At 37.9% G+C, this 13,133-nt stretch overlaps 1 protein-coding gene and 1 long non-coding RNA gene across 5 annotated transcripts in view; one reads left to right on the top strand and one right to left on the bottom strand.

The window, feature by feature from the left end:
• The window catches only part of LOC107078369 (uncharacterized), a 17,608-nt gene extending 14,360 nt beyond the window's left edge, over window positions 1-3,248 (top strand). Inside the window, exon 3 of the long non-coding RNA XR_001479314.2 lies at window positions 3,181-3,248. This is a non-coding gene — a long non-coding RNA (uncharacterized lncRNA). The remainder of the gene's footprint in view (window positions 1-3,180) is intronic.
• Window positions 1-13,133, bottom strand: part of hfm1 (helicase for meiosis 1) — a 26,195-nt gene extending 13,062 nt beyond the window's left edge. For 2 of the 4 annotated variants that reach the window (XM_069193875.1, XM_015355375.2), the window contains exons 1-17: window positions 11,779-11,861; window positions 10,387-10,461; window positions 10,098-10,210; window positions 8,431-8,668; window positions 7,575-7,834; window positions 5,322-5,369; window positions 4,456-4,526; window positions 4,233-4,365; window positions 3,791-3,942; window positions 3,542-3,619; window positions 3,155-3,316; window positions 2,528-2,728; window positions 2,353-2,441; window positions 2,122-2,165; window positions 1,925-2,026; window positions 538-683; window positions 96-190 (exon numbers count right to left, since the gene is read on the bottom strand). In XM_069193875.1, coding sequence (XP_069049976.1) covers window positions 96-190; window positions 538-683; window positions 1,925-2,026; window positions 2,122-2,165; window positions 2,353-2,441; window positions 2,528-2,728; window positions 3,155-3,316; window positions 3,542-3,619; window positions 3,791-3,942; window positions 4,233-4,365; window positions 4,456-4,526; window positions 5,322-5,369; window positions 7,575-7,834; window positions 8,431-8,668; window positions 10,098-10,210; window positions 10,387-10,461; window positions 11,779-11,825 — 2,054 coding nt within the window. In that variant the 5' untranslated portion in view covers window positions 11,826-11,861. Of the gene's footprint in view, window positions 1-95; window positions 191-537; window positions 684-1,924; window positions 2,027-2,121; window positions 2,166-2,352; window positions 2,442-2,527; window positions 2,729-3,154; window positions 3,317-3,541; window positions 3,620-3,790; window positions 3,943-4,232; window positions 4,366-4,455; window positions 4,527-5,321; window positions 5,370-7,574; window positions 7,835-8,430; window positions 8,669-10,097; window positions 10,211-10,386; window positions 10,462-11,778; window positions 11,862-12,863; window positions 12,973-13,017 lie in introns of those variants that run through there. The other 2 variants (XM_015355373.2, XM_015355374.2) reach the window with 2 other exon arrangements.

Raw genomic sequence — 13,133 nt, 5'->3', positions numbered from 1 at the left:
TACAGATGAAACGAAGTTCTCTGCACATTTTAAAAGTCACAGCACAGCGGTACTGAAACAGAAAAATGTATCGTTCCAAACTGGCGAAAACTCACCTGCTTTCAGTTGTTTCATCTCCACTTACGAGATGAGTGTATCTGTCTTTTGTCTGGGATCTGGTCATAATCACTGCTGTAGCTGTGGTGTCAAACTAAAAATATATGTACATTCATACATTTATACCGTATATACATGGAATTATTGTCATTCCATTAAATACAACTGACTAGTTTTATTAAACAAAAGCATTTTTCTAATTTAGAGACCTATGATGTCATGCTTGATTTTTGGTTTTTGTATTTGATGCAGTGCAGAGCTCTTAAGAGCTCCAAAGCAGACTACATTTTTTAAGGAAATGTTAAAAAACAGGTACCAGGAATGCAACAGGAATAGTCAAACCAGAATTGTCTTAAGCCTGCAAGATTTAATATTTCTAAAGAATGCCATTGTCTGTGCACTGTATACATGGTGGAATGGCTTGGCTGAACTGTAATGTACCTGGGGCCTCCCAGCTCTTCCTATCATTTGAAGGATGTCTGTTTCACTGTACTCCTGAAACATGCCTCCTACGTAATGCATGGTGGACTTGATCACCACCAAGTGAGCAGGCAGGTTCACTCCCATAGCTAAGGTGCTTGTTGTAACTGTTTAAAATTAGAACACAGGATAAATCGTACACATCTTCTTTTCACCGCGCTGCATTATATCATTGCTCGATTTGATTTTATGGAGGTCTTGACCAAATGCTTGACAAATTCAAGAGTGACCACTTTAAGGTAGTGTTTTTTACAGATAAACACATGCATAAATCTAGTTCCCCTGGCTTTAAATAACTTTAAATAACATAAATCACCTTGCTTAATTCTAGAAATATTCACTGCTTAACTTATAAATCATTTCTTGGCTTTGGACATAGCAGTATATCTGCAGAACTGCATTCCAGCTAATGTGAGTCTCGTGCACTTAATAATTGTAGCTACTGAAATGACCCTGCAAGGCTGGAATAAACTCCCAGAGAATATATAGATCAGTATTTTGGATCAATTTCTCTTCCGTTCCTATCTTGCACATAGTACTATCCATATTTTTTGTTTTTAATACCTAATGTCTCCTAATATATTATTTTTTTGACTTGTGACTTCTCCACCTTTTGGAGCAACTAGTTCAGTTTTCAAGAGGATTTGTAGTTGTTTAAAGGGGAACTGAATTGCTGTTTTTAAATTTCTCAGTTAGTAAGAATCAGCATTGATGAATGTGTTTCAAACCACAATAAAAGTAAAATGTAGACAGTAACTTGTAAAACCTCCCGTTTACATCTCAAAATAGATGAAATATCCAAGTATGGGCACTGCCGTATTCTGTGATTCAGAACGAGGCAACAAACCATCCTGTAAAGTTATGCAGGCCTACGACATTGTAAAAGAGCAGGCTTGTGAAAACATCTCTTTTAATCCAATAGAATATTGCTCTCAACTTTGAGGCACTTTTGCCGGAAAATACTACTTACTTGTTAACTCTGCATGCATATCACGTTGGAATATTTCTGCCTGTACTTATTTGCTCGTACATCACATTACATGAGTCATTACTGTGACTAGCGAGCAAGAAGGGCCGCATCACGTCACAATTTGTGGTAACTCACACACAATCTGTAAATCTCGAAATCTGAAATATTTTTCTACACCATCAATTAATTTAATTTGTTACAGAGATTTAATAACAAGTCTGAGAAACTGGGACTGCAGTTCCCCTTGAAAGCATTTAGTTACATGGGTAAATGTGACATCAAAATGTATTTGTGTTCTCTGTCACACATTCATAAAAGGCCCTTCTGAATTTTCAATCAAGTTATTAAAAATGCAATATTCTTGAGAGGTTTACTCACAAAGTACTGGTAGGTCTCCCATGGTAAAAGCACCTTCAATTAATTTTCTGTCAGACAAGTCAATGCCAGCATGATGGAATCCTATTCCATACATCACTAGATCTGAAACATATGTATAGGAAAAAAAATCTGTAACAGCTCCTAAATGTGAAAAAGAAGGCAAAAATAATTTAATGCTTTAAATTTCTATTACCAACCTCTTAGTTTGGAGTCATGAATCACGTCTGCATACTTCATCAACCTGAAAAAGCAGTGACATCTTTTCATCTGTGATGATCACAATTAAATTAGATTTTCATTTTAGATTAACGGTATATTAATTCGAACATATAAATATTCACACTTTTGCCACTGGAATGTAAAAAAACCCCAACAGAATTCATGCCAAAATGAAGATGAACAAACATCAAAGTCTAAATATAAATCACCTTTGTTTGTGTTCAATGCTCATTATGAATCTGGCATCCTTGGCAAGAACAGATGCAGACTGTTGTACACCCTTCCTTGTTGCACAAAACTAAAAAGGAGACAAAATGAAAAGTTTATATTTCTGCTTTGAGCTTTTTTAAATAATTCAGAACAAAGTAAAATACTAATGATTACCACAAGTGTTGGTTTCTGATCAGAATAGGTCTGGATGATGCTTGCTATTTTGTAATTAAGAGACAAATCAAACTTAAATTCAGTTTGATTGCTGGAGCAGGGAAATCCAAGCACAACTTTTCTTAACTTCACAGGCCTGTGTTCTTCATCCATTTCCAAACAAACGGCCGGCTCACCACCATCTGACAGCCAATCCGCAATCTGGAAATAAAAAAAAACATTCCAAAATACCCATGTGAATACAAATAAACAGATTTCAACATCTTGTGCATTGCAGTAATTAAAAGTGGGCTTAATTTCAAATGTAAGCAATAAAAGCATACTTCCCACCCTATCAGGGAATGTGCATTCATATTTAAAGAAAACCACAAGGTAAAACAGGGCTCCATCGAAAAAAGGTAATTGAGCTTTCATGATAATTATGTCTAAAACGAGAGGATGTGGTGGATGTGGTGAGGTTGTTAAGAGTTAAATGCCAAATTCCATATCCACAAAGGACATGCCAGTTGGCATCACTCTTGGCAGTTTTAAACACCTTGAGAGGTGAAGAAAAATGTTTCCAGAAGGTTGATCAAGTACCACCCCATGCATTTTTTAAAAGGGAGAAATCAACAGCGGCATACTGACATCTTTGATGTTTGGAATTGTTGCAGAAACAGCCACGAATCTCACGGAGGTCTTCGATTCTGGGGTTTGTGCACCGTGAGAAAGGGAAGAACGCATCGCCTTCATCCTGCTCACTACCACCTCGAGAGTTGCCCCACGAGTTTCATCTTTTACAACATGGACCTGAAAGAAGAAGTTTCCCATGCATGCCTGTGCTGAAATACATAGATTTTACTAAGTTTTTAAATAATATACAGATGGCATTGCTTAAGTAGTCTTATGCTGATTGCATAAATTATACTAATGAACTCTACTGGTGTGGATCCATACAAAAATAACAAACACAGTACAGTACATAACCTAAATCAAAAGCAATTACATTTCTGCTTTGCAGGCTTTATCACTGACCTCATCTATAAGGAAGAGCCTAACCAGCTGGACCAAACAATTACCACTCCACTTCCTTGTCATGCTGTCCCATTTTTCCTTGAAAGAGACAAAAAAAGCACAGCAAGTGGATTTCAGTCCGAGAAGCCAGGAAACCAAAAAAGTATTAATTGTGCACACAGCAGCCATATTTGCGTTATTGTGCTCCAGTGTACCTTCAGACATGAAAAGATGATGTACTTCCTGAGTCGGATTAAAAGAGTCACTTACTGGCGTAGTCATGATGAGATGAGCATCTTGAATCTCAAAGAAGTCATCAATTTCTGTATCCCCTGTGAGCTCCTTACAATTCAACCCTAAAGGCCCAAATTTTTGTTTCCAGTTTTCATAACGTTGACTGCAGAGGGCTTTAATTGGTGCCACTAAAGGAACAGGACAGAAGCCATAAGCTCTTATGAGATGGCATTTCTCATAAAAGCAATCTATACAAAAAATCATGTTTCCAAACATTTTGCTCTCATAAAGGCAATAGACAATGATCCCTTTAAGCCCTGAAATGTTTCTTGTAGCTGTTTATTGATTCTGTGTACTTGAAAGTTTTCCTTTTTATGCCTGGTTAAAATAAATGGGTGGAACAGGGCTTGGATGTTCTACTAACACAAATTGAATTTGAACTTGAATTATTTGATTGTTAGAATAAACAGACACCTACTGTATACAATCTTAATGTGGGACCAGGGCGCTTGCTCTTCCATCAACAGTCGGATAATCACCAGCTCAAACAGTACTGTTTTTCCAGAGCCCGTTGGAGCACAAGCAACAAAATTTTTACCAGTGTAAAGAAGCTGAAAGAATTAACAGTTAGTCAGGACTGAGACGAGAGCCCTTTAATCTTTTTACTTTCAAAGAAATAATATAAATACACACACACTTACGTCATCCAGTGCTTTAGACTGGATATAATTGAAATAGGGGAATTCTTTGAAAACCGATCTGTATTGTGCAGCTAAACAGATAATATCAAGGCTTAAATAATTATAGCAAACCGGTCTATTTTAAAAAGTGTTCTAAAACTCCATATATTGTATTCTGAATTTACTGTATTTCAACACAAAACAGGTTTAGCAGTTACAACAGATGCAGATGCCAATAAAATACTGCAGGTACCACTGAGCCCAGAAAAAAAAAATTGTGAATTATACTGTGTAACAGATACTTAATTTACAACCACAGTGTAATAGAAAGCCTGGAGAACAAACTCGGAAACACCTAGGAAAGAAAAATGGACGAACTGTAATATTCCTCTTTAAACAGAAACGGCAATATTCCTAAGAGTTCGGTTTATGGAGAGCTTGTTTATTTTTAAAAAAGATTGGGAAATCCTGTGCAACATCTACCAGTAGTTAAGTGTACTGCACCAGTTGGCATGCCGTTGCAACTGGCCGTCTTTAAAATATATTACACGCCAGCCCAAACCTAGATGATGACCCCATTGCGCACTCTAGAGGAGAGAGACGGTACTGTTTCACCAGACGCTAGTTGCCTGCCTCTGCCTCGCCAACATTTCAGGTCTGTAACTCACAAATATTAAGATTTCCTTTAAAAATAACTGAATATAATACTTTTTTATATAAAACCTAATACAATGATGACAAGAAAAGGCGCATTACTAAAAAGGATTACTAAAATTATCCCATAATCTATGAGGGGGAATGAGAAATAAAAAGAAATAATGTGAAAACCAGCTCTAGTCATTACAAAAGGCATTAATTTCTTTAAATCGTTATTTGTAGAAGGATACGGATTTCAGTCACTGCCCGGAGGACTCCCGACTCCATGCCTAATCCACCTATAAATGAGAAATTATATATCCATAAATAAATTATATATGCATTACCAGATGGATACATTAGTTAGAACCAGCCAGTAATTCCTGTCTCTGCTGCACGAAAAATAAATTAACATCAAAGAAAAATGTTCTTAAAAGAGCAAGTTTAGGAGGTTTAATATTTGATGATGTTAGATCTCTGCATATGCATCTATGAAAGTGGTAGTCAATAATCTCTTAAGAATATTAATGCATTTAGCATGCAGTGTTTGTTAATATTAAAAATTAAAACAGACAGAGAATATACATTTTAAAAATAATTTTACATATTCAAGGGCCATTTAATGCAATACAGAGGGAGTTCATGAACTTCTCAGCAGTGCGCACTAGCTCTCAAAATAGCTGTAGCACGCCACCTGCTGGCAACAGTGTCCACTGCAGCCTGGCATACAAAGGCGACTAGCATCTGGTATAACAAAAAGGTCTATTTTACATGTCATTAAAGATTCATATTGCAAGCCTTTTAACTTAAGCTTTAAAAAACCTTTATGTGCTGCACTGAAGTTTGTTAAATACAGCCAGGCTCTTAGTTTTCCACTGTGTTTTTAATTGCTCAGCACAAGACAGATTTTGAGAAGTAGTGTTGTAACAGTTCCCTTAGAAGCCTCGAGTATTAATTGCCGGTTCCTTGTTTCTGTTGTTGTTGTTCTCTCGGTCAACACCTTGCTCCAAGCAGCAGGGAGTGAAGAGTAAGCTGTAAATCCTATATTAATTAAACCTCGTTTACAGACCTATCTGGTACTGTGCGTGTCTCTATTGTCAGCTGAGATCCAGCACTAATAAACAGGTGTTGAACTGAGCAGCTCCTTTGTGTGAAGTTTATTACGGGCCCTGTTTGGAAATCGGTGTGAAAGCGCTCAAGTTCAGCGATTTGAACAGGAAACATGCTGTCCAAGGCAGGCAAAGACAGGAGGCTGGCAAGGGACTCAGGAAAGAGCTGACAGCCTCGCCGTCAGAAGCCTCCTCTCTCACCTGGGGATGACAGAATGTCATGGAAATATTTTCTCTGCTTTACAAATACATTAAACACATGTTCTCCATCATTCTGCCTCAAATAATTAAAACCAAATGATTCCTTTCACCCTATCACTCAGTACTGATTCAAAGCACACAAGCCACATCACAAGGAATTCAAATACCTAAAGGCTCCCCTTCAAATAACAAATTCTGTTGATTATATCAAAAGAATACAACCACATTGTGGTTTGTGAAAAAGAATTAAAATAAAGAGGTGATTTAAGTAAAAGAAAGACTGATAAATGTAAAAAGTGTCAATTTTCCATTATAAATGAAAGAACAAAATGATGGACGTTTGACACAGTACAGTATATAATGAAAGTCATAATGTAGATGCAATCATACCTTATATAACTACAGACGCATTACTATATGAATAAGTTGATTTTTAAAACTTAATATTTTTAAAAGATGTTAGTCTCCAAACTATTAAAATAGTATAAGAATATGAATCTCCAAAAATCACAACTCTAAAGAGCCCTGTTTGTAACTCACTGCAAAAAAAAATCTCAGATTTTGGATTCAAATTAAAACAAAATCTTTAGTAATGCCTTACTGTTACAATATTACTTGCAAAAGTAATGAAATGAAAAAGCGGGAATGAAAAAGTGAATGTTACTCTCATACTTTTTAAAGGCAAATCTCCTCAGGTAAAACCACGAACTCTGTAATCTTTAATATTTTTCTTGTGCCCTATGATTTAAACTTCTGGTTTTCAGTCTCTTGCTTTGTTAGCTGGCTGCTCTATAATGATGTAGTTTTCTGTGAAGTTCCAGTATTCCAGCTCCAGGCAGCAGCTTAGCCTTCAGTATACAGGATCAGAAAAAGAAGTGAGCAGCCGAAAATGGAGAAAAATGGCCTGCAGTACCCCAAGGTATGAAATAAATTGTAGATGATAACTGGAAAATGTAAGTCACAAACGGCATAATAAATTCTAGGAGATCTTATATTCTTTCAGGAGACCAAAACCAAACTTTGGTACACATGCTTGGCAGGCCATTAAAAAAATTATTTCATGCTCTGAAAACAGAGAGCTAATGTCACATCTGATTTTTTTCTGAAAGCGAAGTCTTCTGCAGCACGTACACTGACTATAGATACAGCACATGGAGTTCTCTGTAATACACACAATGGTTAGTCAGGTCTTACCTCGTACATTAAGTGGCTGTGGAGTCAAGGGAAGGACATGGGCTGTTTTTGTGCTCTGTTTTGCAGCTGTGGAAGCACAACCACCCGAAGCACACGGACCTCTTATAGAGCTCTGAGAGTTATCAGCAGATGTCATGAAAGCCTCCTGTGACACCTTAGTAACTCCATCATTAAAGCCATTGCTTCGGGCTCCTCTCTTCACGACTGAAGGGCAGTGCTGTCTGTCTGAAGCTGAGGCAGTCTGGGGACATTTAAACAAGCTGGAAAACATATATTAAAAATCATCTCAATACATTTAATTGACTTAAGTGCAAACTTGACGTATCACAGAAAATAAAGCTTTGGAAACAACCAGCCATTTTCATATCAAATTTAACAATGAAACACATTGAAAACTGCTGTATCTGTTTTACAAATTCATTCCTAAACCAATTCCATCACTATGCATCTCTTTACAGGAAAATAAAAGCTGGGAAGTCCTGGGGCAGCACAATGGCAGTAGTGCTACTGTATCTGTTTTCTGACTCAACAATGCATCAAAATGTGAATGGCGAAGAACGACCTGAAATTAAGCAGGTAAAAAGTGGTTTAGGCGTCTTCATTGAGGCAGTATTCTGGAAACAGGAACAAATAGAATTCTATAGACATTTATCGGTATGCTGATGATACCAGTTTAAAGCATAGTGAAGTAAAAGTGCAAATTTACCCCTGGACTTCAATGCCGTTCAATCATTACAAAGACCATAACTCAACTATTTGAGGTTTCTTTAACCCAAGGCAAAAAGTAAAGCACATCAGCCCAAAATACCAACATCAAATACACTACACGTAAGCATTATTAAAAAAAGAGCAGCACCTTCTCCTTAACTGTGAGCTTTCTCCATTGTTAGATGTTTTCTCACCAAACAGCTGGTCTGAACGCTGAGTTTTAGGTACATTACTGTTTTCATCTCGATCAAGATGTGAATCCTCCTTTTCTAATAAACTGAAGGGTCCTATTGTCTTTTGAAAATCACTGCGTTGAGCAGAAATATTTTTAGTCCCATCTGTTTTTTTCAAAGGTGGTATGAATTTTCTTATTGTCTGTGAAGAACCTGTGAAGAAAAACATAAACTTCTATATTTTAACAGCACAGCACAATTCATTTACTATTATTCATGCATTCTGGATTATACAGAGGTGGTCATGAACTTTAACCTTTCTGTTTTCTATTTTATCATTCTTTGTATGGATAAGAAAAAATAAATGAGCATAACCCAACCTCACTTCATTACGAGCTGTTCTCACTTACCTGGGAGTCTGATTGATAGGAAAATGGATATCAGCACTAAACTAAACACTTTGATTTGCTATCCTGATATATGTCAATGCTAAGCAGAGCTCGCAAGCTTATCAGGGCCAGCTCACACTTCAAAAAGCAACAAAAAAAAACATTTTTCATGAGCGAATATTTATCAGGAAGATCAAGAGTCATAAGAGGTAGCTCAAAGAGACGCATTCTGTAGACATATGTCCCGAGAAGAAATAACTAGGTAAGAATTTAGATTCCAAAGGAATGAAACAGGCAGACTTTTCTATTATCTTGTTTGCAGAGGCATCTGGAGACATGACAAAAACAGATTAAATTTCAATGGGTCAGCGCATGGGTTTCAGAACTGGAATCCCTGATTTAGGGCATAAATGATTCGTACCGTGCAGCATTCTATTTCAATTTACTAAGGTTATGTTGAATATTAAAGCACGGATCTGTAAAATATTGGGGAAATAGAGCTCTTGTAAAGGAACATTTGGTAAGACATTCACTGATATAAATTTGTATGACTAAAGCATTAACTAGATTATAAATTTGGAATGTGATTGCCAAACCAATTTTGACCTACATGAAGTGGGAAGAAAGGGGATAAAACAGCAATTTTCTGGGTATTACAACTATAATTGTTCATGGTAGAAACTATAATGGGCATTATTTGACCATAATGGAAGCTCTGTCAGCAGTATAAACTTATAAAAACACAGCATAAAGTGCTGAACTGCCAGTAAACCACCAGGAAAATGAGATACCTATGTAAAATTGCACTCTTAATGTAATGGCTTATTAACTTGTGTTCTTGCAGTTTAAAATGATAAACATTCCCAGGACAGCACTTGCTTTAGATCTTCCAATTAAAGAATTTTTAAAATGTACTGTGAATAGTGTCCTCCGTCAAAGACAATTAATTGTATGTCCTTGAAAAATTGGTACTGCAAGCAAAAAATAAACTGAACAAAGATGACGCCTTACTTCTGACCATGTGAAATGGGTTTGTTAGAATGTGTTTGTCTTATTTTACAGAAGGTTTAACTGTTTGCCATAAGCTTGTATTTTATTGAAAGAGGGTCATGTTCAAAACCATTAGCATGCAAACTAATTCTCCAAGGTACAATGAATTTACATAGAATCATTTTCGAGTTTAGTGGTTATTGCTTATGATCTGCACATCTGAAACAACACAGCACAAGCCAGAGTTAAAAAAAGCAACTTACTGTAAGAGCGAAGTGTTACTAATTCCTCCTGCAGTTCCTGAGTACCTGGTATTTCAGACGCCAGTGGCGGAGGTTCAAGTTGCCAAGATCCTTGCCCTTGATATTGTGGTTTTCTTTAGAAATGTGAGAGAAAATATTATTCTTGACAAGGGAACAATTTCTCATAGGTTTACCATTAAATACATGCAAAGGTTTTTTCACTCGTGTTTGTTTTCATCATGTGACCACTGTTTACAAGGGAGGCTCCCAGTTTTTTTGGAGGGACAAACTTTGAAAAAGTAATACTCACGTCTTCTGAGTCACTGGTCCTTCAAAAAACAGACCGTCCAAAGATAATGTGCAGTCTTCGGGTCCCGCCATATTCCTGTTCACAGCAAGATTCCTATCAAGGTCATCTAATTACAAACATACATCAAATCCACTGTGCAGCCAGCAGTCACATTTGATGTTTATTTTGTGCATTTTAACAATGATTAATAACGGAGATTAGCCCTGTTTTGTGTTAAAGGGGAACAGCAGTCCCAATTTCTTAGACCAGTTATCGAGTCTTGGTAACAAAATTAATTCATTGACGGTATAGAAACATTTTACAAGTTTCGAATTAAGCACAAAGTCGAGAACGTTGTGAAAGTGCTGTAAGTTGTCACCGTTGTCGCAAACCCCTGGTCTCACCATGGGTGAGGGCAAGAGCTCCCACAAATTCCAGCTCATTGTAGTGACTAATGTACTGTGAAGTACAAGCGAATAAGTATAGGTTGTGCAGCAGATATTTCACTGCAGAAAGTTTCCAATGTGATCTGCATACAGTGTTAACAGCAAAACCATCTTGAAGTCGAGAGGAATATTTCTATTGGATTACAAGAGACGTGTTCACAAGCCTGCTTGCTCGTGGTGGGGCTTGTCTGTAATGTTTAACAGGGCCGCAGCACGTGACTGGAAGTGTTGTTGTCTCGTTCTGAGTTGGAAAACATGGTGCTGCACATACCTGGAAATCGTGTCAATTCTGTGATGCAAACTGGAGGTTTTACTGTGTTAGTTACTGTGTACATTTTACTTTCTTTGTGGATTGAAATGTACTCATTAATGCTGATTCTTACTAACCCCGAACTATAGAAATAGCTTTGCAGTTCCCCTTTAATGCAGTTTCTCTCTCTGATAATTACACTCTGTTGTCACGAAAGCAACTGTCAGGACTCTAAGGTCTGCCCATCCCAGGCAGATTAGTACTACGTTTATATAAAACTGTTTCCTTTCTATATTAACTGAGCTTCATCTGACATTTAAGCAACAGAAATGTACATAAACTTGTGTATACTCTTATCAGCATGCGGTTTATCCATAAATAATAAATAATTGTTAGTTTATTAGAGTATTGAAATATGAATGAGGGTTAACTGTGGTTGTGTTCCTGAAAGCAAAAGTGGTATTAACCACATTAAAATTAAAGTTAAAAAGAGATCTTAATGCATAAAATCCCGTGTTTAAAAGTTACTTGACAAACAGAATTCATCAGCTCCTAAAACTAAATTAGTTCTATGTTCTTCACTCATGAATAATTTAACTTCAAGGCTTAAAGCAGAATTTGATACTGCGCTCTGATAAAAAAATTATTTATACATAAAAATATATTCATATATATACTTATTGATTAGTGCTAAGGGGGCAAAATAAGCTTCTTCACCATAATCTCCACTTCATAAATCCATCTTCACCATGTGAATTATACATCCAACCCTGGTTCCTTTTCTGGCAGCATACATAAATCATCTGAACAGTGAAAATGGATTCATTTATGTCAGAGTTCCCCTCCCCTGATCCCAATATTTAAATATTGCAAGGGACTCCAACATGCTGTAGGTCCATGTTATTATGCTGTGCTTGGCTTAAACCGTCTTAATAATTCTGCCCTGAGGCCTGTTTGTTTGTCCCGTGTATTTCCTCCTTTTTCAAAAATGTTACAAAAGCGCAGTCTAATTTTGAGGTATTGATAAGCTGGGAAGGAATTGAAAAAAAACTGACATAAAATGATCACATTCGCTTACAAAATGTGGTGGTTATTGTGGCCTGTGCTTCTAGGAAGGCCTAGCAGACCTTACATTTTTAAAAACCAAACTTCTAAGATTGCATTGCACGCTTTGTAAGCCAATACAACTGGTATTATTTCGCTGTGCAAGGCTGGGTCAATCATTGTTTGTGTCTCTTTTGTGTATTTGCTCTACTGCGCTTTTGCATATCCTGTTGCTGCTGCTGAAACAACAACTAAAAGTTACGTTGTTGCGTTGCAATAGAGGATTGCTCGAAGCGGGCTCTCTTTTGGGGGGGTGAGGGGGGTGGGGTAAAATCTGACAAACGCCACCACGTTTGGAAAAACAAACAACAAAAATAAATGTCTTGTAATTTCCTGCCTCCCCACACCGAGGGCCTGTGTAGCTGCAGTGGGGCAGTTGGCCAGTGACCCGCCTCTGAACCGGCTGTTTGCCCGGGTGGTGATATAGTGATGGCCGTGAACACATCTGCCCTGTTCCGGCGGCAGCAGCCTGGGCGGGTGTGACGTCCCTGCCGCGCGGGCGGGGCCTCGAGCCGCCCGCCGGGCGCGAGCGCCGTTTCCCACCGAGGCCCGGCCTGAGGGAGGCCGTACACGGGGGTGCTACTTTACTACTAGTACTACTAGTACTACTTTACTAGCACGGGTAATACAGCAAGCGTGTCAACAATCAACGCGGTCCCTGCTTTTGTGTCCATTTTCACTTTGTTGCCAATAACTACCCTCTTCTCCCGCCGGCAGCGCTGCTTCAACCTCCGGACTTTCTTATCGGCGTCCTGCCGAATACGTGCTTGTAAACTGAAAACGACAGAGACGCTTACATAATAATAGAACGTTCTGTGAATATATATCTATACAAGAAATGTGTTATTTTACGTGAAAACGTTCTTGAGGCTGCGGGACGCCGCTCTGCCGCCGTCGGGTCCCGGAGGGCGCGCGCGTCGGGGGGCGCACGCGGTGAAGGAGGGGGCGGCTCGAGAGGACCGTGCTGC

This window comes from Lepisosteus oculatus, chromosome 9 (assembly GCF_040954835.1).
Source record: "Lepisosteus oculatus isolate fLepOcu1 chromosome 9, fLepOcu1.hap2, whole genome shotgun sequence".
Taxonomy (NCBI): Eukaryota; Metazoa; Chordata; class Actinopteri; order Semionotiformes; family Lepisosteidae; genus Lepisosteus; species Lepisosteus oculatus.
The sequence above is the reverse complement of the archived record's forward strand: the minus strand, read 5'-3'. Positions and strand labels throughout refer to the sequence as shown.